General features: G+C 42.9%; 1 protein-coding gene across 4 annotated transcripts in view; it reads right to left on the bottom strand.

Moving 5' to 3' along the window:
• Positions 1-26,651, bottom strand: part of LOC119397902 (NAD-dependent protein deacetylase sirtuin-1) — a 46,836-nt gene extending 20,185 nt beyond the window's left edge. The window contains exons 1-11 of one of the 4 annotated variants that reach the window (XM_049416443.1): positions 26,522-26,651; positions 24,183-24,317; positions 18,141-18,332; positions 11,049-11,323; positions 10,482-10,634; positions 9,564-9,711; positions 8,718-8,797; positions 3,505-3,706; positions 2,893-3,010; positions 2,631-2,806; positions 1,277-1,411 (exon numbers count right to left, since the gene is read on the bottom strand). In XM_049416443.1, the coding sequence (XP_049272400.1) occupies positions 1,277-1,411; positions 2,631-2,806; positions 2,893-3,010; positions 3,505-3,706; positions 8,718-8,797; positions 9,564-9,711; positions 10,482-10,634; positions 11,049-11,323; positions 18,141-18,332; positions 24,183-24,317; positions 26,522-26,615 (1,708 nt within the window). In that variant the 5' untranslated portion in view covers positions 26,616-26,651. Of the gene's footprint in view, positions 1-1,276; positions 1,412-2,630; positions 2,807-2,892; positions 3,011-3,504; positions 3,707-8,717; positions 8,798-9,563; positions 9,712-10,481; positions 10,635-11,048; positions 11,324-18,140; positions 18,333-24,182; positions 24,318-24,950; positions 25,142-26,521 lie in introns of those variants that run through there. The other 3 variants (XM_037665215.1, XM_037665221.1, XM_037665225.1) reach the window with 3 other exon arrangements.

Raw genomic sequence — 26,651 nt, 5'->3', positions numbered from 1 at the left:
ATACGTATTAACGAGGTTTGACTGTATATGGCTATCATACAATAACAAGCAGCACTACTTAAACCATGCAGTTTACTTCGGAGAAACACAGTGCAGTGGTGTAGCCAGGAATTTTTCTTGGAGAGGGCACTCCTTTGACTATGAATTGAAAGAGGGGGGGGGGGGGTATTGCTGGGCATGTGTTTTAAGTAAGTCAGAAACTTCCGGATGTGCACGTGATGGGTTGGCCACTTATTGACAAACTGATAGCAAAATCGGAGGAAAAAAAAACGTTATAATACCAACAATGTGAGCGAAGAAAGTTCACAGAATGCAATTACACTCAACTGCCAATTTTTTGGACGCCCGATTTTCCGGACATGCTCGAAAATTCGGATGCTTTTTCGGGCCAGCATTCGAGCGCCACAACCACTAGACCACCGTGGTGGGGCCATGAAAAAAAAGAATACAAGCAAACTCTCACAGTGTATTGTTTCTGAAATGGAAAGTTTGCCGCATAGACGCTAATCTACAACAGAAAGCAGGTCGCACTGTAGACTTTAGACTGCACTGGTCCTGAAATTTAAGGGTTTTCAAGGACAGAATTCAATTCCAGGACCTTCAAGGGCCTCGAAAATGTACTTTTCAAATTCAAGGGTTTCCAAGGACCTGTACGAACCCTGGTCGATTGCTGATGCAAGCGCACCTTGAAGTTGACGTGGCCAACATGGCACAGGTTGAAAACAAAAGGCAGCCTACCAACGCGACCGCAACATCACGCTTCCTCGGCTGCAAGTATTGATGATATAGCACGAGGCAACAACTGGAATGGCAAACTTAGGGCTGAAAACTGGTATTCACACGTAATAAGGGGCAGAAGCTTCTAATAATTCTTGGGGGTCTAACGTCCCAAAACGGGGGACAGAAGCTTCACATGTTAAAATTTAGAAAAAAAGAAGAAAACCTTGTTCTACACGTGGGGTTTAATGTCAAATGTCACGAGAGAACAAAAAAAGCCCTACAAATGCTCAATGTGGCACAATAAATTGTTAAATACAATTAAAAAGACATTAACAGCTAAGAAATAATTGGAAAGCCTGTGCAATCAAACTACCGTATTTTCTCGCATATACTCTGCACCAAAAAACGGGAAAATGTGCTTAAAAAGTGGGAGTGCGGATTATATGCAGGGGTGGGTTATATGTAAGAAAACGGTATTTGCCAACTAAAATGCTTCAAAATATCCCTACGACAGAACCACAACATTTCACAGTAAATAAATATATCAAACACCCACCTGGTAGTCTGGAGGCGATGCTCTCTCTTGTTCTAGGCTTCCAAGGACACTCGGGCGAGCAATCCAAGCTGTCAACCTGGCTCTCCACTGTGGGAACCATATCGGCACTGGTGGAATCTGGCATGACTTCTTCTGCTGTGTATCAACATCAGATCCCAACATGATTGTAAATGCAACATTCACGTCCACATAATAAACATGCACATAATCAATAACCGCATAGCCAGAAATTAGAAACTTTTTGCCAGTATTGAATCAGAACTTCCAATTATGTTGGCCAATTGATAATTGAAACCGTTAATTCAGAAAGCTCCACACCACCACCACTGGCCTCAAGTGGTGGTGCTCTTTTTTTTTGCACAAGGCACCATCACTCCAGCTTCGTGATCGTGTGATCATTTTCATTTGGGCACAGAAATGAACAAAAGTAGCTATATTTTAGTAATGGCACTTATTCAAACCCAAGCCTACCAAACTAGTCAATCTAACAAGACAGGCCACTAAGTCGTAGATGCTGCACGTGTGTTAATTTAACTCCAGCTTCATGATCGTGTGTTTATTTTCATTAGGTCACAGAAATGAAGAAAAATCGCAATATTTTGGTTTCCGTACCTCACTGGCACCTATTGAAACTCAAACCTACCAAACTAATTTAACAAGACAGGCCACGGAGTCGTAAAAGCTGCTTTTGTGATATTTGTCCTGCAAGTTTCATTCTGCATGCCTAGAGCTAATTACTTTAAGTGTTAAGCAGCAACATGAATTTCAAGCAGTTCCCCATGGTGCCAACTCGACCCTGGTGTCGTATTTTGAAATGATTGTGAAAGACGACAGTGTTGCCTTCCATGACGTATAGTCTGACGTGTTCAATAACTGAATCAACTGCTTGACTGTGATGTCAATGTTGCATTGGCCGTTTGTGATTTCGAACATATCACAAGAATGAGTGCATTGCACAAGTGCAGAGTGTCGCATTTTTCAGGTGTACTGGCTTCTATGCAGTGGCTAGGCTGGGCTCTGGCTACTTGAAATATAAGCATTGAAAGTGCTTTCAAAGTTTCTTGTGTAATTGCTGAAGCGCAGTATAATTTTTAAAGAATGAACATTGTGTGAAATGTACTTTTGTTGCACGTTTAAAATTGCGTACTCGGAGGGTTCAGCTGTGGTGACAGTATCCCGGTTTTTATGGCAATTTAAAAGAATGAGCGAAAATCACTGCAGAAAAGAACCCCCAATCCTTACAAGCCACCCATCACCTTTCATCTGTATAATAAATACCAAGGAACCATCGTATCCAAAAAAAAAAAGGGTGTTAAGCAAGAAATTCAGATAGATGTCACAAGAGTCTACACACCCACTGATGTGCTGCTAGTCGGGGTGTTTCCATTCTCATCTGATGCTGTGGTCCCACTCTGCTCAGCAGGCGCTTTCACTTCCGATGATGACTTGTTGGATACTTGTGGAGGCAATGATGTAAGTTCTGTCAACGGCGCCACAGGCCCATCACTAGGAGCCACATCCCAGCCAAGCCTTCAAGGTGAGGAAAAATGCCAGTGATCATTAATTGTTGCCACATGTAAATAATGCTAACTCATGCCAATGAACAGGTAACCCACCTGTTGCACAATTCCTTGATGATGACATCACAGTCACCCAAGAGCTCCACATCAAAAGTGACATGCTTCAGTGATTCACGGTTGATCAGTATCTGGGGTACTTCCGGGGGAATGGAACCTACAGAAAACAGACATAGCATTACTGTAACAAGGTCTGGCTAACATAGAAGCATCCTTTCTAAAACTCTCAGAAGCTAATGATGCAAATTAGGTCAAGAAAGGCAATATTACAGGCTTTCAAAAATACGTAGGTACATTTTTTCAAAATGTAGTTTCCGCATGCAGCTATAAGTCCTAGATATTGCCTCCACTGCTAGTTGGTATCGATTCATCTTGAAAGAAGGGGAGGCGCAAAATAAAACAGGGACAGGTGTTGTCGGTCTCCTTTCTATGTACCCGTTTTATTTTGTGGCTCCCCTTCTTTACTTTCACGTAGAGTAGCTGCATCGTCACACACATATACTTTGACTACACTCTACATTCGCCCCCTATACTTAAAAACAGACATAACATTACCAGGTCCAGTATTTAGCAAGCACACAAACAGCTTAAGAGAAAGGGGGCAACAAGCGAACAAAATTACAAGGTCAGAACAACAGACAGAGCACTCACTGGGTATAAGGGCCACGGGGCGCACTTTGAGTGAGGAGCCCATGACAATAAGCAGGTCACATTGTGTTTTGTCATGGCTCATGGCCTGGTGGAACTCCTGGGAGAGACCCTCTCCAAAGAACACAATGTCAGGCTTCATGACTGCCATTTCCCCACTTGCTTCTACTTCTTCCAGGCTACACTTAGGACACAATGGAATTCTCTGCAAAAAGAACCACAAATGTGACTTAACAGTCGGATGATTTTTAGGGCATGCAAATATTTTGAAGCTTTCAAATGTACTTTAGGTAGACCACGGATACATCTGCTTTACAGAAATCACAAGATAAACTTTATTGCGAGTTACAAGAATTGTAAACTTCACACTACATTTTTATGGAATTTCCTTGATTTTCAGCAAGTTTTATTTTTAAAAAACGATAGCCTCGACAAAATATTTCTTTTCTCCAATAGCAACAGGTCTTTTTTAAAAATAAGTGAGTTAATAGTAGTGTTTTACGTGCCAAACCACAACTCAATTATGACACACGCGATAGCGAGGGACTCTAATCTTGACCAACCGGGGTTTTCTAACATGTGCTTACACCTAAGTGCACAAGCATTTTTGCATTCTGGCCCCACAAAAATATGGCGGCTGTGGCACAGGTTGCAGCAGCTATGTTGAGATCACAATTTCAGTATATCTTTTACTTCTTATAATAAATGAAACAAACCCCTTTCAAAATACTTTCAGCCTTTATCAAATAAAAAAAAAAAGTTTCTCCATACTTATAGAAGCTCCAAGACTAAAGCTTCCTCTAAATTATGCATGCTTTAAGTTTTGCGCTGTAATGAACTTTCTATAAGGTAAATGATGAATACTATGATGTGAATGTAGTTGTACATTAGAGGTCACATTATGCTGTGATGCTGAAGCTCAGGTGTTCTAATGGTTTTAGTTTAAATAATAAATTCAATATAATTAAAAAGCTATTCACTTTGCTTCCAGTCATACTCAATTTAGTCCCAAAGATTACTACAGTCGATGCTTGCTACAACTAAACCGTAACTGTCTAGCGAGAAAGATCCGTAGTATCCTAGGTCTGTTCTATCCAAAATTATGGTCAGAGGATGTTCTTAAAGGGGGTCTTAAACAACTTTTCCAAGTAATCATCGAATAACCTCCGTACCGGAGTTTATTGCCTCACAAATCAATTGCTGCAAAAATTTTTCAAATGTGTCAAGAACAAGCGGAGTTACACGAATTTGTCATTTAAGCACTTTCTCTCTTCTCTTGTCCCGACAAGCGTGCTGGAAGCTACACAGGGAGGGATGGCACGGAGAAAAGAGGTTATGGAAGTGCACATCATAGCCTTGATCAGCATATGATGAAACACAATTGCTCTCTCCCATTGCAATTCTTATGCGCGAGTGTGGCTCACTGTGTAATGTTAGCAGACTATGCAGTGTGGCGCCAGCATGTGGCGGCACCCCATGGCAAGAAGCGCATCTGATCCAAACACTGCTGTTGATTTATGTAGACTTTTGACTTAGCAAGCTATCTATTGTTCAACGTCAAACAGCAGGCACTGGCAGCTCCAAAAAGTGAGCACAGGCCTCTGTATGGAAAGAGGGCACCTGAGAAAATAGCAACTTCACACTCAGCTTCTAAACTCCAGTTGCCGTGCACGACTGCAAGATCTGGCTGAGCTGTTCATAGCAGCGGCTGCTATCCGCGGATGAGTTTTCTCTAGGCTTGTGCGAATATTCGAGCACTTCAAATATTCGAACGAATATTACAGTCTTTGAATTCACTTCGAAACGCATTTAAATTCTAGCCAATTTCGAAGTATTCAAAATGAACGAATAGACATATAAACCGCATGTAACCCCCTGTAAAGGTGGTTTCACTGCAGTGGAGGTGTGCTATACCAGGAATACACCTTTCCAAGAGAAATCCGCACTGCCGCGAAGGCCCACTTCAAGGTTAAATGAACATACGTAAAACCTCATTAATTCAAAGTCACTGGGACTGTGAAAAATCTAATTAAGCAGGTTTTCGAATTAACCAAACATACAAAAGGCGGGATGCAAGGAACTTTGAATTACTGGAAGTAATCAGAGGTGGTCGTTCGCTGTGCCTGCTAGTTTGCGGCTACAAAGGTTATGTTTTCCAGCAATGCCTGGCCCCAATTATGCCGCTAAACCGGGGAAACGGTGGGCCTCGCTGCTGCCAGCGATAGAAAAAAAAGAAAGAGGAAAAAAAAAACGGCCTCGTGGTCAACTGAAATGCGCGCCTGCGGAAAAAGACATGCTTCGCTGCAACACAGTGGTGACACGCGGGCAGCGTGTCACCTGCTCCTCGCAGCGTCAGCGCGTCGTGATGCGACCATTCGCCCTTTCTTTCTGTTAAAATAAATAAATTAATGATGACCAGTGTGACGGAATTCGCGATGTGTTCTGGGTGGAAAAGATCATCATTGAAGTTTTCGAAGTAGGCGTTGCAGGCAAGTACTCTGTCAGCAGTGCAAGTGCGCAAATTGCCAGAACAACCGCCAATCGGAGGTTCGCATACATCGCGAATTCCATCAGACCGCCCCTTTATTAATTTCTCTATTTTCCCAGAAAGAATGGGTAAGTCATGACGCGCCGACGTTGAGAGAAGCATGCGTCATGCTGCCCGCGTGTCACCGCTGTGTTGCAGTGAAGCACGTCTTCTTTTCTGCAGGCGCACATTTCAGCTCACCATGAGACCGCCTTTTTTTGTTTTGTTTTTTTTCTTGCGCTGGCAGCAGCGAGGCTGGGATGCTTCACTTGTCACCCATAAGTATCGCTACATTGCATTGCCTTGTGGCTCCTAAGGCCCATCGTTTCTGCGGATTTGCGGCTAAATCGGGATCAGGAATTGGCACATGGCACCCAAAGTTTTCGAATTAACCGAGCTGGCACTGACCGCCGCTTCAAATTATCCACTAAACTTTACATTGCAAAATACGGGGCCGCAGAAATCCTTCTAATGTTGCGGGATTTCGAAATAACCGAGTTCGAATTAATGATGTTTTACTGTATTACCCTCACATCGATTCATCATTTTTTGTGTTTAGACGCTTGTTATACCGGCTTATATGCTATAAGTAAATTTTAAATCGTTACATATTTTACAAGTTATCACTTGCATTCTACCGAAAGTCAAATCCTGCTACTACTCAAAGTTGCTTCCACTTCCCTTTGAACCAAAAAGGATGACATATGCATATGCCTTCTTTCAACTTTAAAAATATTGTGCTGGTTAGTTAGGTCATGACAAATATGCTCATTTTTCTTTATAATATGCGATATAAACTACTCGAATTCGCTTCGACCAAATCACTATTCGCTTCGGACCTAAAATTTACTATTCGCACAAGCCTAGTTTTCTCCCCAAGCCTGAGGGGTGGCTCATGACCCCTTTAAATGACAAAATTTGGCATATACCACAGTGTAGGATCTCACTACAGCACCCCAAGGATACTGCAAAAATGCGGGAAAAACAAAAAACAAAATTGAACTACTAAATCGAAAGACATATTTTTGAGATAATTGTAAAAATGCGCTATAGCAGCATGGCATGTTGTTTTGTGCCACTTTGTGGGGTGATATTTATTAGGGATGGGCGAATAGTAACCTAAAGTTTGAAGCAAATAGTGATTAGCCAAATAATTTCTAATTGAATAGTTTGAATAGTTATATCACATATTATAAAGAAAAATGGGTATTTTTGTCATGACCCAACTAACTCGCACAATATTTTCAAGAATTGAGACTAGGTATGTGCGAATGTGACTGTTTTGGCTTGAAATGGAAGCAAATTTGAATGGTGGCAGGACTTGAATAGTAATAGGGTGTAAGTTATAAGCTTTAAGATAAGCTACATTTTAAAATTTGCTATACTTAGCTCATATAAACCCACCTAAGATGCTTTTAAACTTACATTTAGTCTTCAAGTGTGGTTGCAGCAGTGCAAATTTTCTTAAGGTAGATGGTTTCACGGCATAGCAGCTTTACACTGCAGTGAAACCACCTTCTCAGGCAGCTCACATGTGCTCAAATATATGCCTTTTTGTTCATTTCGAATGCTTCGAAATTTCGAATAATTCAAATTCGTGTCGAAGCGAATTCGATTACTGAAATATTCGTTCGAATATTCTTGTCCGGCCACCTTGTAGCCTATAACACGAACATGCCTATAGTGTAAACTGCAGGTTACACTTACTGAGACTTACAGAGACTGAAATGCCAACTAGCCTGCTCTCCTAGCTTTAGTTTGCAGCAATAAGTACTCCTCACACACATGATGTCAAGCAGTTGCCTCTAAGTTGTGTTTTGCTCACTGTAATCCACAAGTTCACATCAAAATTCACAGAGAAATGAAATGACCGATACACATACAAATTCAAAGTAAACATTTGTTTAACCATTATTACGTCTCTAGCTTAAAGGGGTCCTGCAACACTTCTTCAGCATGGTCAGAAAATGCTGCCGATCGGTAGCTGAGGCTCCCGAGAACACGTGAGCCAAAGATTATAGTGCAGAACGCGGCCTGGGATTTACATTAAATTCTCTAAGTCGGCTAAAAAGTGCTTCCTCTTCTCTTGAAAAAAAAATGATGCTTACAGCGTCACTGCCGCTAGCCACGTCATTGGCTGATTTGAACGTGGCACGCTCGGTAGTTACTGCGGCTGCCGTGGGAGGCCATCACTTGCTCGCGTGCGCACGATCGCATTGAAAGTACGCCGCACATTCGAGGAAAAAAAAAATGAAAAGAAAAAGTGCTCAAGGTCACGAGGCAATCGTGACATACTTTCTTCCCCCGTGCCACCCCTCCCTGCTTAGCTTCCAGCGCTTTCGTGGGTATGAGAGGAGAAAGCAATTACAGCTTGCGACAAATCTTTGTAACTCCACTCATACAGGACGGATTCTAAAAACTTTTGCGGTGGTCGATTTGTGAGAAAATAAGCTCCTTTAATGAAGCCATTCCATGGATACTTGGAAAAGTTTTGCAGGGCCCCTTTAAAAGCCAGAATGACTGCCAGTAGATGAGGACTGCAAGAAATTCTGTGCAATAGACCAAGCTGTCACTAAACGTAATTCAATTTCAGCACAATTGAACTGTTCTTCAAGCAAGAACATATGTTGTTGGAACCGTTGCATTAAGGCTATTATAGAATGAAGGTACATTATACGCAAAAATGTACCTGGCTAAATATCTCCTCCTTGATCATGTTGCAGTCAACTTTGTGGTGACATCTTGTACACGACGCCGTTGCAAAAGAACCTACAACCAAAAAAAAAAAAAAAAGAGAGAGAAAGAATGCATCAGCACAAAAGGTTAATTTTACTTGCATCAAGTTACCAGAAATAAGTGCATTGCTTCAGTTCATGAAACTCCTTCTAAAAAAGGTGCGGGTGCACATTTCACATTGATTAGAGGGCTTCACAATAACGTCACAACACGAGCCTACATTACTTTTCAGAAACGGTGGTATACTCCTCTGTAAACCCACCTTCCTCCTTGAGATACGGTTCATCTACGGTTCAAATGTATTGTTAGTGCGTTGTAGGGGTGTCTTCAGAGCAGCAGCCAGTCAAATGGCAGAAATTTTAGTTTTGCCTTGCATCAACTGCCGTTAGACATGGTGAGGTGCATGCTTCACTACGTAACATTTCTGAATTGCGGCAATGCTGACTTTGGGGAACCGCTTTGGCAACAAACGAATCAGCACACAAGAGCACTGGTTCGAGTCTGCGACATGATCAACATGGCAGCATATGGGCTTCAAATAATGGCATTCTAAACCCACAGTCAGGGCATAAAGTCCGAAAACTCAGATACTGAAGTGTGTAAAGATAAATTTCCGACGTCCATATGCATCAGCTCTATAAGGCATGTGGCGGTAACGCAAAGGCATTCGAATGACCAGGCATGTCTGAAAAATTGGCTGACTGCACTGCCAAACAAATCCCATGAAATGGCTTAAGTTATCCTACTGGTCAGGATTATGCACAATAACTAACATACAAAATTGATCTGACAAACTCACCATGACATGTGATGACATTGCGAATGCCACAGGTTTGTTCAAGCGTGTCAATGTTCTGTGTATAGTTTCTCAGGAGTTTGTTGTTGTCCTCCAGTCGCTTTATGAACCTATGGCTAGCAGATGGTGTGAATTGACCTGGATAGATCTCCTGTAATGATATCGGTCAAATGGCGACTTGAAAAATCAAAGCGAAAGTCACTTAAACCACAAATGCAACCACAGAAATTCCTCAATGCTTATTCTTACTGGCTCTCAAGATAGCTTTATACATTTCAGTTAATGTCTGGATAGCAGATTTCAATGTGCACTGTGGACCTCTAATGACAGTATGGCGAGAAAGTATGACATGGAAGCAGGCAACTATAAAATTAAATAACTGCACACGTCAACAAATGGCACACAAGTAACTCATCAAAGTGTAATGGTATTAAGAAAGTGCCACCCTGTGACATTCCAAATCTCTGAAATAGTGACCTGAATATTTCGGCACAAGAGCACATTATAAAGGTTTGGTTCAAATAATCCAATCCCATAAAAAAAGAGGAAGAAGAAGAAGAAAGGATCTATCTCAAACAGCTACACAATGATAACTGAACATCAATTTGTAAATACCTCGTCCAGTACAATTACTTTAACATTGGACAATCATTATCACAAGCACCACTAGTGAAGAAAGCATAGCTATTACCAGCCAGTTGGTACATGATGGCAAGTGAAGGTTCCAGCAAGTTTCAAACGCGAGCACAAGAAGAAAGGAAACGCACAGGACAAGGCTGGCCTTGTCCTGTGCGTTTCCTTTCTTCTTGTGCTCACGTTTGAAACCTGCTGGAACCTTCACAGATATTAAATCTTATAAATCTTATATCCCCTGAAACAATGCATGCTTCACCAACTAGAATATATATAGCAGGCTCTTACCTTGGCAAACTTGAAGAATGGTCTTGGGTCCTTACGAAAATAGTGAATGTCAAACATAGCCTGTGGATCTGGCAGTGCTGGGAAATCTTTGCTCAAGCGTGCATAAATTCCATTTCGCGAACGGAAGTCAGGAATCCCACAGGAGACGGAAACCTGTTCGCACACACAAAAACAGGGAGGGGGTGAGACTTAGCTAGAGCATGTACTATGGGCATCAAATGAAACTCAAACAGCGACAAGCATTAAAAATGGTACAGTGCATGGCGTCCAGTCATCACCTTTGACAGGCGCACAGCACTCCGGTTTCGCAGCACTGCGCATGTTCACGGTGATGACTGGACGGTGCGCACTGCACCATTGTTAATGCTTGCTGCTGTTCAGGTTTCATTTGATGTCAATAGTACAATGGTCATAATAGATGCAATGAAAGCTTTTTGCTAAGGACTTTTTCCTGCAGTAGACTAACTATAGTATGTTGTGATGATCACAACGGCCAGGATATAATTACCAGGACATGTCAGCTCACTGCTTATATTAAACATCAAAGCTTCTGTCAAGACTACTCACTCCAGCTCCAGTTAGCACAAGAACTCGCTGGCAGTTGCGCAGCAGGTGAACTACGTCATCCAGGGTATTCACATGTGCCAGCTTGGTGCGTCGCGGAGGCTCCTCCTCACTTAGCATACTGATAAGGACCTTCCACAGGGTCAGCCGATCAAGACTGGGGGGAATCACTGCTCCATCCGGCAGTAGGCGTTCCAAAAGAGCTCGCGGGTCTGCGCCCACGCTCATCTGACGTTGCACCCAGCCCATAGGTCCTGCATCCATACCACGAGAGTTTTCTGTACAGCCATAAGCATAAACAGGTAGCTTTATTTCTAGTACGTAAACATAAGCCAAGCAACTCTACAAACTGCTGCACTCATAATAAAGTCACAACGTGTGCATGCAATCACCAAATCAGAAGAAAGACTGAGTGCCCGAGAAGCATAAATATGTAAATCGCACCACAAGAAATAATTACTAGCCAGGAACAACCTATAATCATCACAACTTACTAGCCTTTCTCATTAGCGTGGATGATACCAATACATCCAAAAACTCAACATCAAACTTGGGTGCCAGAAAACTTTATAACCGGGTCTGGAATTTCAAGATTGCTTAGAAGGACCCTGCAACACCTTCGTAAATACAGCAGAACCTCGCTGATACGTACTCGCTTAGTACAATATCCCGGCTCCTACGCTCGCAATCGCGAAAACTAAAAATAACCCAATAGAGCTATGTGCAATACATTCTGGTTAATACGTTCCCGGAAAATACGATTATTTGGCAGCAATGTTCAGCACAGCAGGAAACTACGGTCGTATGATACGTTCTGCAGCCAGAAAGTGTCATTCAAGTGTGGAAAAAGGGCCCTCTCGGCGCTTGTGAAGCGCTAAGTGGCAGACTACCGCCGTGCGGCTACGGCGGCTTCCCCGCAGTGCCCAATTTCCCCACTACGCACCTTTTCTGCTTTGCTCATTTATCCCCTCCGCGTCTTCCCCGAATTACCCGATCGCCCCCTCAGCCATTGCCTCTGCTCTCTGTCAACCACACACCGACCCGAAGGCAGGAGGCCATGCTTGCTAGCCGTCAAAATCTTTAAACGGCTATAAAAAAATGTGTTTTTTCTGTAGTGCTTCGCACAATTTCGCTGAGCACTGCAAATCCTTCATCCGTAGCAAAGTAGGTAGATACGCACTCGCTCCGCGCACTTTTGTTCAGACCCCATGACTACAGCAACTGCCGGGGAACACTACGGAACTAACAATGCGGCAGAAAGAAAGGATGCTGTCGTTCCTCCATGGTTCGGTACGAGACCTACGGAAACGCCACATGCCGCCGCTGCTACACAACACACTGCGCCACGTAAACATAGCAACGCCGCCATTATGACCAGTGCATATGGCCGATAAGACGTCATTTCTTCCACACTTTTCTCCCAGAGAGCGTTCATTTGTCGGGTTGCACCGCCCATCGAGCGGTGCACTTCCAGTCGGATTTCGTTTTGCTCTGGCTGGACAGTTCTGCCTAACCGTGGGTTGCCAGAATCTGCGAGGACAAATTGTTCTGGAAGAAATCTGGAAGGTTTCTGGCTATCAGACGCCAAAAGAGACAATGCACGCTCGCCATCATCTATATGAGGACTTGACGGATCGCAATGCAGGCACTTGGGGACTTCATTTTCGGTTGCCATTACACCTGGCAATATCTTCTAAAGCCCGTTCCACCAGTGCGAGATGGTGCGATTACGAGTGGCGGCGAACGTACCGCCGCATGCCTCAAATTAAGACAGAACGCAAACTGATCAGTGCGCATATGCGACGTAGTATGCAATAGGTGCGAGCCGCTGCTGCTTTCGGGGACACAGTCACTTTCGCGAGATTTCGCATCATGTTGTACCACGATTGTTACATGCACAGTGCAGAATTGAGCTTGCTAACCCGCTAGCGACGCAGCAGTTTTCTTCACGGGCGGGGTGAGCTGCGTGTGTTCTTGTGAACATACGTGATCGTACCCCCAATGCATATGCTCAAAAATATTACTTCTGCTCTTCTTTGGCAGACCTAGCCCCATATTTCCAAGTGGCAATGCAGAAAGCACCGACGCTCACGCGGCGCGAAGTTTCGTTTGCTGCCACGGTGGTAGCGTTTCTTTACGTTTACACTGGTTGTCCCAGCGTTCGATCTTGCAATCTTTGGGTTGTCTCGGGATTTCAATACACATGGCCACGACGCTGTTCCCTCTCAGAACTGGAAATGGCTGGCTAAGCTCTGGCTCCCAGCAAGCTGCCAGAAGTTCGAAAATCGAAGAGACACACTATGTTTTTTGAGAAATAAATGTTCTTTGCCCATGCACCTCAATATGAGCTTGTCAGCCTCAATTTTTACTGGATTCGAATCATAAGTTTTCCCGGATGGTTTATTTGTCGCGGTTTCTTTTTTAGAAAACGTATCAAAGAGGTTCTACTGTAATTGTAGAATGGTCTTACTAGTTCACTGTATTGCCTGATGAATCATCTACCTGCTGCGAATGTTTTCAAAAGATGTCATAGGTGAAGCTACACATGGTTATCATATAAGGTGAACGTTTCTCTCTCCTTTGTTGCCATGAGCACATTCAAATCTACACAGAGGGATGAAAAAAAGGCAAGGCTCCGTGCAAAAGTTGCACTGCCTCGTGCCATGGCCTTCAGCATTTTCTTTCTTATCATACTGACCACTACTTCCAGTTCAGGAATGTGCAGTGCCGGATCATGGCAGCACTTCGTGGTGCCCGTAGAACCCTACCTAACTTAACCACAAGAAGTGATGCATAGCTGTTGTGCTGGAGCATGTGCTAATGACCTCTATAGTCTCGCTGAGCTATGCGAGTACATGGTGCAGACCAAGGAGGTTTTAAAAAAACTTCTGGAGTGGAGGCGGCGTGCCACCGCTGAAGCCGACGACCGCCATATTGCTCCAGGCAAAAAACGTGTGCGTCGTCGCTTGAGCCCGTGCAGAAGTTCCACAGATGGCGAATTTCTCCACTCCTTTGGTGACAAGCGAGTGTTGTGGATGTCTCGTTTGTTGGACTGCGATCCACTCAATAACCACATTTACAATTTGTCGAAGATTGCCAAGCTGTACATAAAAAACGCCGGGCCTGCATGGAGCGCGCAGCACAGTCACAGCGAAATCTGGAAGAGCGGCCTCTCTAGAGCCCGTTCTAAACTCCCTTGGAGAAACCAATACAAGTAAACTGGCAAGGTACCCACTACGCCGCAAATCATAATTTTTGTAAGGTAGGGAAGCATTCACTATGCCATTATTCATCTTTCTGCGGATAGTGAGGTACCCGCTAGACACCTGTAAGGCATTATGTGAACTTTGTTGATGCTGCCTGTGGCTGATGACTACGAAGAATTATGGCTGAGCCTTTTGTAATGGATTTGAAGCAATTAACAACCCGGTCACTTGTTGCAAAATTAGCAGTGTGTGACGCCTGGTCGTTATTTTACTCTTCTGACACACTATATTACACATTTATTGCGATTCCTTTCCCGGCATGACGCCTGTAAGGATGTTTTTGCAAAGGAGTTCCAGTCAATAGCATGGCTCTGCAGTAGAATACTCGACTGCCACGCTGAGGACTCGGGTTCAGATCCCATCTGAGCCTGTTTATTTTTATTTATTTCATTTTTTTCTTTGTGCGATAGTGGTTACGGACACCTGCCATTGTAGATAGATAGATGGAAAGAAAGAAAGAGAGAGAAAGAAAGAAACGCTGAATGTGCCAAAGATTCGCTAAGAAATGCTTCGCATTTAAAACTCCCTTAGTGCAGTAAGAACGCGGCTGACAAGGACTAATTTTTTAAAATTTGTAAACGAGCGTAAACAAGAGCTGCAGCAAGCTAGTCAATCTGCTTTCGTATCTTCTCTTTTGCTGTTTTTAAGGGTGCACGTGTTACATACGGTTAGTTTCGTGACTGTCTGTATGATGCATTTTGAAGTTATTGTGCAACTTGTTGCTTTATCGATTCACGTATAAACCACATTGTATATGTTTCTTTTTTCTTTTGAAATTGTATAAAAGCCGGGGCTGAATAAAATTTTATGTACCACTTATTAACTCTACCATGCGCTTTACTTCGGGAATGCTAGAAGCGAATTCTACGTGTTATCAGGTACGCTTCAGCCCATGAACTATGGCGTAAAAGACTGCCTTCTTCAATCTTGCAGGAAAAAAAAAAATTCGACAAATCAGTGACACTAACTGTCCCGTTCTCATGCTGAAACGCCCCCGCGGAAGCTCACGATTACGCTGCCCGCGCGCAAGCTGCGCTGCCTCTTGCCTGGAGCAACATGGCTGCCAACCGGTTTTTCCAGGCTTCACCCGCTCGCGTGGGCCCGTATAGGGGACCTCCACTCCAGCCTTTTCCTACCCCACCAAAGGATAGTCGCTAAACACACGAATTGCACATTTTCAGGCACTTTTAATCACTTATCTATGAAGCTATGTCTACCGAGGTGTCTAGCTTGCAAGGTGCGTAGAAGATAGCTAGCAGGCGCTGGCAAGTGTACATGTGTTGTTTTAATTCGATAGCGTTAAGGAGCCTGTGTTGCAGAAAATGAGGCATTGTTCGGGAGTAAAAAGTCTCGATGGATGCACAGAATAAAAATCGAGGCTCGAGCCAGAATCAAACCCAGGCAATCTGCATGGCAGCCAAGTGTTATAGCACAGAGACATGCCAGTGCTTGAAAATGCTTTGGAAAAGACCCTACACAGGCATATGTCACTTGAGGAGTCATGTTAACAGACTTAACATTGCATGGCAGAAGCACACAATCGCACCAGGCGTTACACCATGTGAATTGCACAACAAGTGAGTGGTTTAAAGCTGCCCACACATTACAAAAGGCTCAGCCCTAATTCATCTTCATTATGGCCACAGTATTAAAGCGTGCTGGGACATAAGTACATGTATTGGCTTACAGACGCATAGTGGGTACTTCGCTACTATGCAAAATAGTGAATCATGGCATGGTCGGTACTTCGAAACTGTACTTGCAGTAGAAGCCCTAGAAGAGTTTACAACGGCAAATGTCACGCACAGAGATGCTTTTTTCCACACGGCACCGTTGAGGTGTCCATCAAATGCGAAGGCAATGCAAACGTGACCCGAAATGCTATAGTATTTTACTCTTAAATGCAAAGCGTAAGATTCCTCGAAGCTTTTGGAGACAATATACGTTGGCGAGTACTGTCGTAGAAGGCCCACTAAGAGACAAGTGACAGACTAATTCAAGTAGCATTTAAAAGAGCACCCATGTAGTACACAGAGCACCGCCTCACGTGAGTATAGGGGAAGAAGAAACATTAAAGGGGTACACAAAATTTTGAAGGCGAGATAACATGCGAGTAGATTTATGCAGACAGATACACACCATATACAGAATACCAATGGCTAACATAGCCTAGAACATATTTAAGATCAGTTTTAAAGTGCGTGCCTTGCAACTTCATGCTAAACGGAGCACCATGTGACATTGACATCAACTTGGCACAAGTGTAAACAACCAACCAACAGCTACATCACGAGCTTGTTTTGGCTGCCATGCTCCTTGCGCTCTCTCCTGCATTTGCGAACGCATTGCTCATGTTCACATGGCAAATGCGTCACTGCTTTGTGTGCTCACGTGTACAGCTGCGTTTGCCAACAAACGCAGTTGGGTCGTGCCTCTCTCGGCACTCTCTGAAACCGAAACTGCGACTGTGCGCTATAAAAACATGTTGAAATAACTAACTGTCATGCACTCAAGCAAATGAGATTTCCAGCCGCGATAAGTGGGTCGTTAGCTACCTAGTGCAATGGAAAAAGACAAGATATAAAACTTTTGTGTCAGTACTCCTTTAAGTGGACAACCATCGATGGAGACCTGAAGAACAAATACAATTTTTTTTACACTGCAGACATGTAAACTTTTCATTTATTTAACCAAAAATTAGCAATAATATTATTATTGAGTATGTGCTCATGATCAAGAAGTCGGCCAATCTTTCGTAGGAAACGCTGGCTGCATAGCTAGCGACGACACTGTGGAGGAGAAAGCCAGGAATATTTGGCTGTTTTTGACAAGACATTGTGAATCCCCCGCTGCATGCAGCATAATAATATTCCCTTACCACGTTAACAGAAGCCTTGTCTACAGATAAATGTTTTTTCATTTGTTCAAGGGTGTATCTGTAACCTTTAACTATGAAGCTCTTGCGAAAGAAATCTAAGGTTGTGTTTCATTAAATATTTCAGGGACTGCAACCTCAATAGAATGGCTTTCCTTGGCCGTTTGACTGAAAATATGGCAGTTTGGAGTAAAGGTGTGTTAACTGTTTCTAACTGTCTTCCTTAATTTTTTACTCTTACTGCACCGTTTCCATGGCCTAGTACCAAACCTCTGGATTGTCTTGAGTACATGCTAAACACAATTTGAAATTTGGACTATTCAAGTCTTTTTATAGATTAGTACCTTGGCCATTAAAATGCTCCAGCATAATGTTTTTAATGATTTCAGTCACTTCTTGGCATAACTTAGCACTTCATGCACTGCTTCAAACCCATTAAAGGTCATACAGCGCTTGCAAGGATTTTGGTTTCTTTTGTGGGTTACTGTGCTCGTTAAAAGTATGATCTATAAATACAAGACAAAATTTACCAAGTTTCCGATGATTACCATTATTAACAATTATTATCAGAGTACGAGTATAGAGCTGCAACCCAACCCACTTTTTGCAATGCATACAAATCAGGGGCACTAACAAATGACTTGGCCACATGACATTGGTCGAGGCCCAAGGAACAGGCTTAAGATAACTTCCTGTTGGTCAGACTGGTATCTGTTCAAATTAAAAATGCTTTAGGTGCTAAAAGGAACACACACACCACAAGAGAAGACACTTTGTACCGTAGTCTTCTCATGTGGTATGAATTTTTTTTTTAGCATCTAATGCAGTTAAATACAAAGTCAAGGAACAGGTGACATAATGACGAACCTCGACTACTCGCATTCAGCCACAACATTTGTTTGTTTATAAAACAAGTACAAGACTGCACTCCAGACTGACAGGTTGACAGCCTACCTTCACTGGTGGGCTTCCATTCAGCTCCAGCTAGGTCTGAGAGGTCAGAGAGGCCAGACAGTTCACTGATGGTAGAAGCCACCTCGTCTGCATCATCATCGCAGATGTTGTCATCCTTGGATGCCATATCAATAGCACCTAGAGCTCCAAGAAAGAGATGGCCTGAACTGTCCACTTCGCGTGCCACACCCGCTGCAAGACCACCATGAGAAAATCTACATAAGAACATGGCTTGGGCTGGCCATCAATGGGGAAATGCAAGTTACTTGAGCAATAACAAAAAACTATATTCTTTGCTCTTCAATGATGGAAAAAAATATATATACTGCTCTGGCACTAGATGAATTTGAACCTGCGCCTCACATATACCAGACCTACGCCCATCAGACTCTGTGGTAGAGTGCGCTGCTATGTGATGCAGTGTGTCCAGACAAACGTGAGAGGAGCCTGGCAACAGTACACACTTTATACACGAAGTGTTCCAGTGGTGACAATATGGTGTACCGTTACATTGTGTCAATTGTAATTGCATTAAAAGCAAGGGTCATGCCGCAAAAATATTCAGCTTTTTCTCGGATCACACACTCCATAAACTTTTATTGCCGACTGTATATTTAAATGCTTCATTCACCAGTTCTGGCTTTTTCAGTACCATGAGTTTACAAACAATGGCTAAGCAAAATTGATTTTATATATATATATATATATATTTTTTTTCCTCTCACTTTCTCAAACTAGAATTCAGCTTTCTTAGCATGCAAACACAGCTGGAGATTAACAAAAATTGCATTGCATGTGGAAAGCCACCCTGCTCCCCATGTTTGATTCAGCAACCAACTTAGTGTGACATTATGGAAAGCAAACAACAAAGGAGGATGTGCCATTACTTTGCAGAAAACAGCCATGAACAGGCTGCATGAGAAACCTGTTGCCCTATAAAGTACCCTTACGGTGTCTAAAGCTTCTCTCCTATACAGTATGGAAAAATTTTAATTACGGGTTTTTGCATTTTGAAACCACGGTATGATCATGGGGCATGCTGTAGAGGGGGGGGGGGGGGCTACCGATTAGTGTTGACTACTAGTGGTTCTTTATTGTGCACCTAAATTTAACTATACTTGGGGAAGACTTTTCTTGGTAGTGCTGTGGAGGCTACGCGTGTTGGTCCATAGTTCTGTGTTGGTCCCCGACGCGTGTTGGTCCATGTGCAGCCGTAAACTCGCCGTTTAGTTCCCCAAGAAAAATATATGTCCAATGTGACACTGAAATGTATGCTGAACGATCGAAATGTCCCTCTCCAATTTGCATTTTTTTCATGTATGTTTTTCTAAGTGGGTTAACGCTGCAAGCAGGCAAAACCACAACTGGAACTGAGATCATCAGCAACTGTCAGACAGCTAGCGAAGTAACACGAATGTGCAGAAGTTCTACTGCCAAGATGAGCTGTCCATAAGTATACATGAGCTTCTTGTTTTTTTTCCGTCCTTTTTTTTGCATTTCACTCCTGTTAAATCTGTGGCCTGGATCACACCTGCAAACTCGAGCTCACCAGTGCAAGTCCACAGCCAAGCTACTGTAGCAAAATAGTACCAGCAAAAGATAAGACTACTGCCCAATGTCTAACAAACTCCAGTCAACAGTAGTTAGCAGAGGGTGTCCTGTCGCAAGTACCCTCTACTCCAATTCACAGAGTGGGCAGAATAAGCAGGGCCTTTCCAGCGTTTGCCTTTTTTTTTTTTGCCAAGTAAACTATGCAAAATAAATGAGTTATGCTTCCTGCAACAGCAGTTGCACAAAGCATAACTTCAATCTTGCTGAGCTTTACATTAATCTAATAGTAATCATATACTTTGACACGTTAGCCACTATCTTATGGAGCACTGAAAGCAGTGACCTTTCAAAAAGAATCTGGGAAAACCACCGCATTGCATACACTGTGTTTGTGCGCCGAGTATTAATATATTTACAATTAGTGCATGCAATAGCTACGCGCAGATTTTAGCAATTCTTAACAAAATTTTAAAACATCAAAGAGGAACCAGTTTGAAAGAAAAATATGACTAAAGTTAATGCACCTGCAGTGAAAGGAGTTGTTTTACTGCACGAGCATAACCATCAAAAGCGCCAAACAAAATGGCCCCAATGATCACAACTCTTGTATGTTAAGAAATATATATGCCAGACTTGCCAAACGCCGATACCTGGCCTATATTTCAGTGAATAGGGCTGATACTATGGAACAACTTAATCAGGAAGAGTGTAAACTAGGGCATGCTAGTAGGTCGTAATAAATGTAAGAACAGTGTAACAAACAAGAACTAGTGAAGAGCAACACACATAGTGCTGTGTGTGTGTGTTCTTTGCTCGTACTTGTTTGTTGCGCTAGTTTTACATTTATTTATTCAGTTAGCTCAACCCTTGTCATTCACGGCCAGCTAATCATGCTTATAATATTGGAACTGTGCAGCTCATACCAATGAAAACATGCGGAAATAAGAAGTGAATCATAACACTATCTTGGCTCAATATGAAACAAGTGAGCAGCACTAAGTAAAATACATGGGACACGTAAAAAATGAGACACGAGAAAAGGCTCAAAACTTTTTATTATAAATCAACGAGCATGACTGAACTACCGATGGCCTGTTTTGACACACAGCAGTTAGTTACTACAATGTCCAAGTGCCAAAATAGCAGTGTTAAAATTCTATCAAAAAGTACATTTAATGCTAGTAAGAGGTACCTAAGTCTCACAAGCCCCAGAAGTGATTACTGACCCACAAACGTCAAGACCCACTCAATAAGTATCATTATTATTATTTGATGTTTATACACAAACACACAAGGATACAGAGAAAATAGGGAGGGAGCCGGCTGACAACTGCCACCTAGAGGGGCACAACGCCTGCTTAATCCTTTGAGAAGGGGAATATAGGGGAAATGAAGATATAAGCGGAAAGAAAATAGGAGAAAGTAAACGAATAACACAGACGAGGTCAAAAATAAGTAGTAACAGAAAAAAATGTCGATAAACGCAAGGCCAAATCAGCTTTGCTTATTAAAGTTAGCAGGGATCAATGGGCCTGGTCACGTCAAGCAGCACACCCCCTCAGAAACAGGCCATCATCAAGGGTCGCACACTGAAGTCCAATGAGTCTATACTTCTTCAAAGCAGGACATACCCTACAATGTGAATGATTCTATCAAATTTGCATAACTTGTTGGTAGTACTTTGTTCCTGTCAACATTTTTAAAAAGAAACTGAACTATTTCCTAACTTCAAGAGTTTGTGCAGTCTTGCTGTAATTCATCAGTCATGGTATCAAACAAATGTGTTCCAAACAAACTTCCACAGGTTCTTGGCAAAATGGCTCCTCCTACTTGGCATCAGTATGAAATAGTGACATTTTGTGTGATTTGGCTCCATTTAACAGCTCCTTTGCATGAAAGTAGTACTGTAATGCCTCATTTTTTTTTTGAGACATGAAAGGCTTCAACCATGTGATTAAAGCAAAGAAGTCTAGCATCTTCCACAATTTCCTCGTGGCATTGTATTTGTGAATAAAAACCAATTAACAACTACAAATTTCGCACGGCAAATAATGAGCATTTACATATAGGAATAAAGGACGAACGCTTCCCTCCTTGGAATTTCGTAAACGGAATGTAAGTTCAGGCATTAAAGAGTACTGTTTCGAACTACAACTAAAGAATGCAGCATCTCTACACAACTGTAGGGCAAACTACTGGAAACTACCAATGGTATGGTAGTGGTCACAACACGGAGCTTCCGACTTTCATTGTTGTTTTCACTTGAAGAGCAAAAAACCCATGTGAGGAAGAAGATCGGCCAGCATGAAGGCCCATCGCCATCGGCTGACACACACCGGCAATTCGCTCTCTGGCTACGCCCGGCGCGTTGCTGCTACGATCGTCGCTCTCGTAGAATCCTCAATAAACCCCCCGTAACAAGTGGTGGAGGTGCGGGGTAACGGATACACATCCTTTCGGGTAATCTTGTTAAGCCGTCGATAATCGACGCAAAATCGTATGGTACCGTCTTTTTTCCGAACCAGGACGACTGGCGAGGCCCAGGGACAGTTGGAAGGTTGAATGACACCACGTTGGAGCATGTCTTTCACCTGCTCATCGATAACGTGCCTTTCGCTCACCGATACTCGGTAAGTCAACCACTTAGTCCACTCAACTATAATCATCCGACGGGTAGGAAGATGATGCATTGCCATGGCAGATACCACGTTAAAACTATGCAATAATCTCGACAAATCGGTACCTTGTCTCACAAGTAGAGTCCCTGTATATGATATAGCATATACAGGGGCTCTTGACTCATGGAATAATTACTGTCAGCTAACGCAGAATATGCTCACTCAACAGAAGGAATGATATGTCTAACATCGTGTATGTTGCGGAATAAACACTGTTTGACGTACTTGTCATTCAGAACGTAGCAAAATACCTATAAGCTTTGTGATCCCAAAAGTGGTAATTGTTCATGACAAGCCGAGGTTGCCAATGTCTATGAAGGGAGATAAAGTTACCATTTCAAAGTTGCACGGAATGCTCCAGGCCTGACCACAAGAGGTTATTTCAATGCACACTCAAATCTAATTACACAAAGCATTTCACCATGGCCAGAAAATTTTAGCCACAACTGTATTCTTATCAGTAAAAAGCCATGAACCCTTCCTTAGACATATACGTATGTTTTCGAAAGAGCCACAGTGCTACCATTGAAGCTGTGGGGTGCCATCACAGCAGTCGGCTATACTGCTGTGCACAAACAAGTTAGCGGAATGTTTAATTACTTTCCAGCTCTTTCACTTCATGGCAACCAACAGACCAGCAAGCTATGCACCTGCATCATCATGAGCAGCTGCAAACAAAGTTACCTTCTGACCTCAGGATATACAGCTGCCAGTCAAAGGGCTTACATTTCTGCACGCCGACTAGGAGACATGTTTCAGTAATACCTGCTTCAGCACACCTTAACTACACTGTGACATGAAATACACAAGCCACACAAAGTTTGTTTTCATTCATCGAGGTCAGATGAGAAGACAAATTTTGTTGACAATGCTTGGTTAAACTGCGGAGACAATTTCATCAAAAGATTCTGAAATACATTTAGAGCAGCCAAGCCAATAACAATGTTACCATTACTGCTCACCCAGCAACAGTCTGCACTTTAATAAAAGCAAACAAAAAGCTAAAAGCAGGTGATGATTTTAAGCCTAAAAAGAAATTAACGGTACCTGCACTTTGTTTAACGAAAGTCATACAATAAAATGCACACACATAAAAAAAGTGCGTGCTGGCAAATTAAAAGTTCAACTAGATAGAATTTTTCTTTAGTTCACAACAACTGTAAAGGCAGTTGCATACTGATGTGTTCATGTCTGCAACCATAGGGTGCTTAGGTGGCCTCTAAAAACTGCGTTTCAAGAGGCCACGAAAGCTTCCAATACCTTTTACAAGCAAACAGGGGCTACGGCAAAGAAATTGGCTTTGAACTGCATAAACAAGGTATGAAATAAAAGCGTTCCACAAATTGTGTCGAATATTAAATACATTTCTTTAATCCAAGAACTGCTCAAGAAACACAACAAACTTAGAAAAACATATTTCAATCAATGTAAATTTGCTCGCTAAATGTACGAAGGAAACGTATATGCGAGCTGTGGCGATCAACAGATGCATGGGCCTACGCATCATTATCCGTGTCCAAGCAAGTGCAACTGCCAATTTACGCGAGCTTAGAAACAACAAACTTGCACAACCCACGCACAAGTTTCCATCATATCAATTCACCGGCACAAAATGGTAAAGAACGCAACTGTGGCCGTTCGAGCACAGAAATACACCAAAGCCCGACGAATTCGGGGACGTTGAGGCTAGCGTAAAATTTGAAGTGCTTTACAAACGCCGAGGTAAAAAACATTTATGTCGACACCAAGTGATTACAAGTGGTCTCGCACCACATCAAGGCGCGCGCGATTCGCGCGTGCTGCCGCCGCTCACCTGTCACAAGGTTGTCATTATCCGGGCACACTCCATCAGCGTTGGCGAGATCGCCGCCGGTTGTGGAGGTTAGTTCGTGAAAACCGGAATCCCCGTTGCACATTTCTGAATTTGCATCGCTTGACGATGTTACCTCTGCAAGCGCAAAAAGTTAAAAAAATTCTAAATAAATTAAAGACGCTGGAGAGTGACTGTCTACCCCCAAGCGACACTTGCGCACGCGAGTACGTGCAAGTACCGTTATGCCTCCCGAATCAACCGCAGAAAATAGAACGCCACATTCGGGCGTCGAGCAACTAAAAAATATAAATAAAAGCGAAAAATTACGGCAAGTTAAATTTTAAAAATGTGCTCAAGCGCATCGATTCGTGAGGAAGTCGACCACGAGTCCGACTAATTTACTGTCATCAGCTGATGAAACCACGGCGGTGAACGATGTAAACAAACCAACGTGACAGTACACCGGAAATTCTGGCCTCTATCATGCTGAGAGCGAAAAAAATTACGGTAAGGCAGAAAAAATCGACCCAAATTCGGGTTTATTCGCGCCACCGAGCACTAACGCCCGGCGGCGGCCGTAACCGGACAGCCCTAGCACGACCGCGATCGGCCATTCCTCTCCGGCCAGGAGGGCAGCACTCGGTTAGGCCTAGCGCGCGCAGCTCATCCAATGAGCGTATGCCAAGCGGGCAAGGCGCTGGTGCGCTTGAGCGCAGGCCTCGTAGCCTATCGGACAAGGAAGCGCTGGTTTTGAAGGGTCAATCTTACCGTTTGCCGCGTCCGACGCAAACCTCTGCCGCTTAAACTCTTTCGGGGGCATTACTACGTCGTTTGGTATACTCAATCCGAGCAAATTGCTGTCGTTTTCCAGCCTAGGACGCTTATAAGCAGGTGAAGCACACAATGCCTCTCGACGGTCCGCCATCTTTGCGAGCGTGGTGACTGCGCATGCACAGGTTCCAGACTACGTCGCAATGACGTCAGGGGGCGCATGGCGCCGCCGCGCGCGCCATGAGCGCGCGCGCGTTTTTTCGCGGCATTAATATTTTTAATTAACGCTTTTTATTTCGCTACGGCAGTTCTGCTCTTGCACTTGAAAATCAGTCCCATAAAAGCAGAACTTAACACGGTGCCGAAATATTTCTGCCTGCTTACCTTCTCAGATCCCGAGAGACGGAAAGCGAACTATTTATTTCCAAATGATCAATGCTGTCGGATCACACGGAAAAAAATTCTCACAGTTCCCTTCCGCACAATTATTATTGAACTGCTCTCGAAGTGAGACGAAAACAATACGATATATTTATAAGCAACAAAATAATGCCTACATTGACAAGTTTTAATTGCAAAACATACAGAACTGAGTCGTATAGACTAATCTCACTGCATAGAAAGGGTTCGTTAGACAAAATTTGCTTATTAGTCATCATCTCAAATGCAGCGCACTTGTTGAGGTACCAACAAACATTAAATTTTGTAAACACGTGATTATGTGTTCGTCTATGTCTTTGTGCAGAATTTAGTTATAAATGGCCAACTGATTAGCTCAATACCTCCTGAGCATATTAGTCGATTGTGTGCAAAAACAGTAATTACATTGTAACAAAAAGCATTAACAAGCATTAAAAGAGTAATTACAGTTATCACAAATGCCAAAGGGGGAGACATTTATCCCTCTTTGGCACTTGGTAACAAAATGGGTAGGACCACAAATGAAACTATATTAGCATGGTCAACAGCAGCAGCAAAACTGGAAGACGTTGGGGAGATTCATCAAAAAGGCTCTATACATTCCGAGTACCTTTGAATGTCATTACCTGCAACTGCACTTCGTTGGGTCCAAAGTAGGGGCAGCAATCATTTCAATAAGCACTCACAAAGGGTAAGACTAAGTGAATCACAGTCATAAAAAAATGACATGCAACACAGTTACAAGTCAGTTGAGACAAGCAGAACCACCATTTATTCACACTACATGCGAAAGCCATATATTAAAGAGCTAAACACACAAACACCGAAAAAAGGAGAAAGGCAGATGCATATCACTAAGTGCACATGTTCTCAAAAGAATAGTTCACTAAGCAAGCACAATCAACCATGCAGCTAATTTTTAAAAGAATTACAAAAGCTTTGCATTTCTGTAAAGAGTAAAACTTCTAGCATGAACTAGCAAGGAGATTCCACAGACACTGGGGAGAAGGAAAGAGCAGAGTCAGGACCATGAAGGCTTTCGAGCACTAACATGCTGTTCCCTGCAATTTCAGCAGAATGCAACACACAGCAGGATGAACATGCACAATGGTACTTTGAACAAAACTTGGTATACAAAATCAGCTCACCTTGGAACAAAACAAAACAAAGTGAGCTAAGAATGTGTTTTTTTTTTTTTTTTGAGACAGCTGTTCTGAAGCATACACCACTTCCATTTAACATCTGTACAGATTTGGCACAATGCTAAAGTACACCGCT

Source organism: Rhipicephalus sanguineus, chromosome 1 (genome assembly GCF_013339695.2).
Source record: "Rhipicephalus sanguineus isolate Rsan-2018 chromosome 1, BIME_Rsan_1.4, whole genome shotgun sequence".
NCBI lineage: Eukaryota > Metazoa > Arthropoda > Arachnida > Ixodida > Ixodidae > Rhipicephalus > Rhipicephalus sanguineus.
The sequence above is the reverse complement of the archived record's forward strand: the minus strand, read 5'-3'. Positions and strand labels throughout refer to the sequence as shown.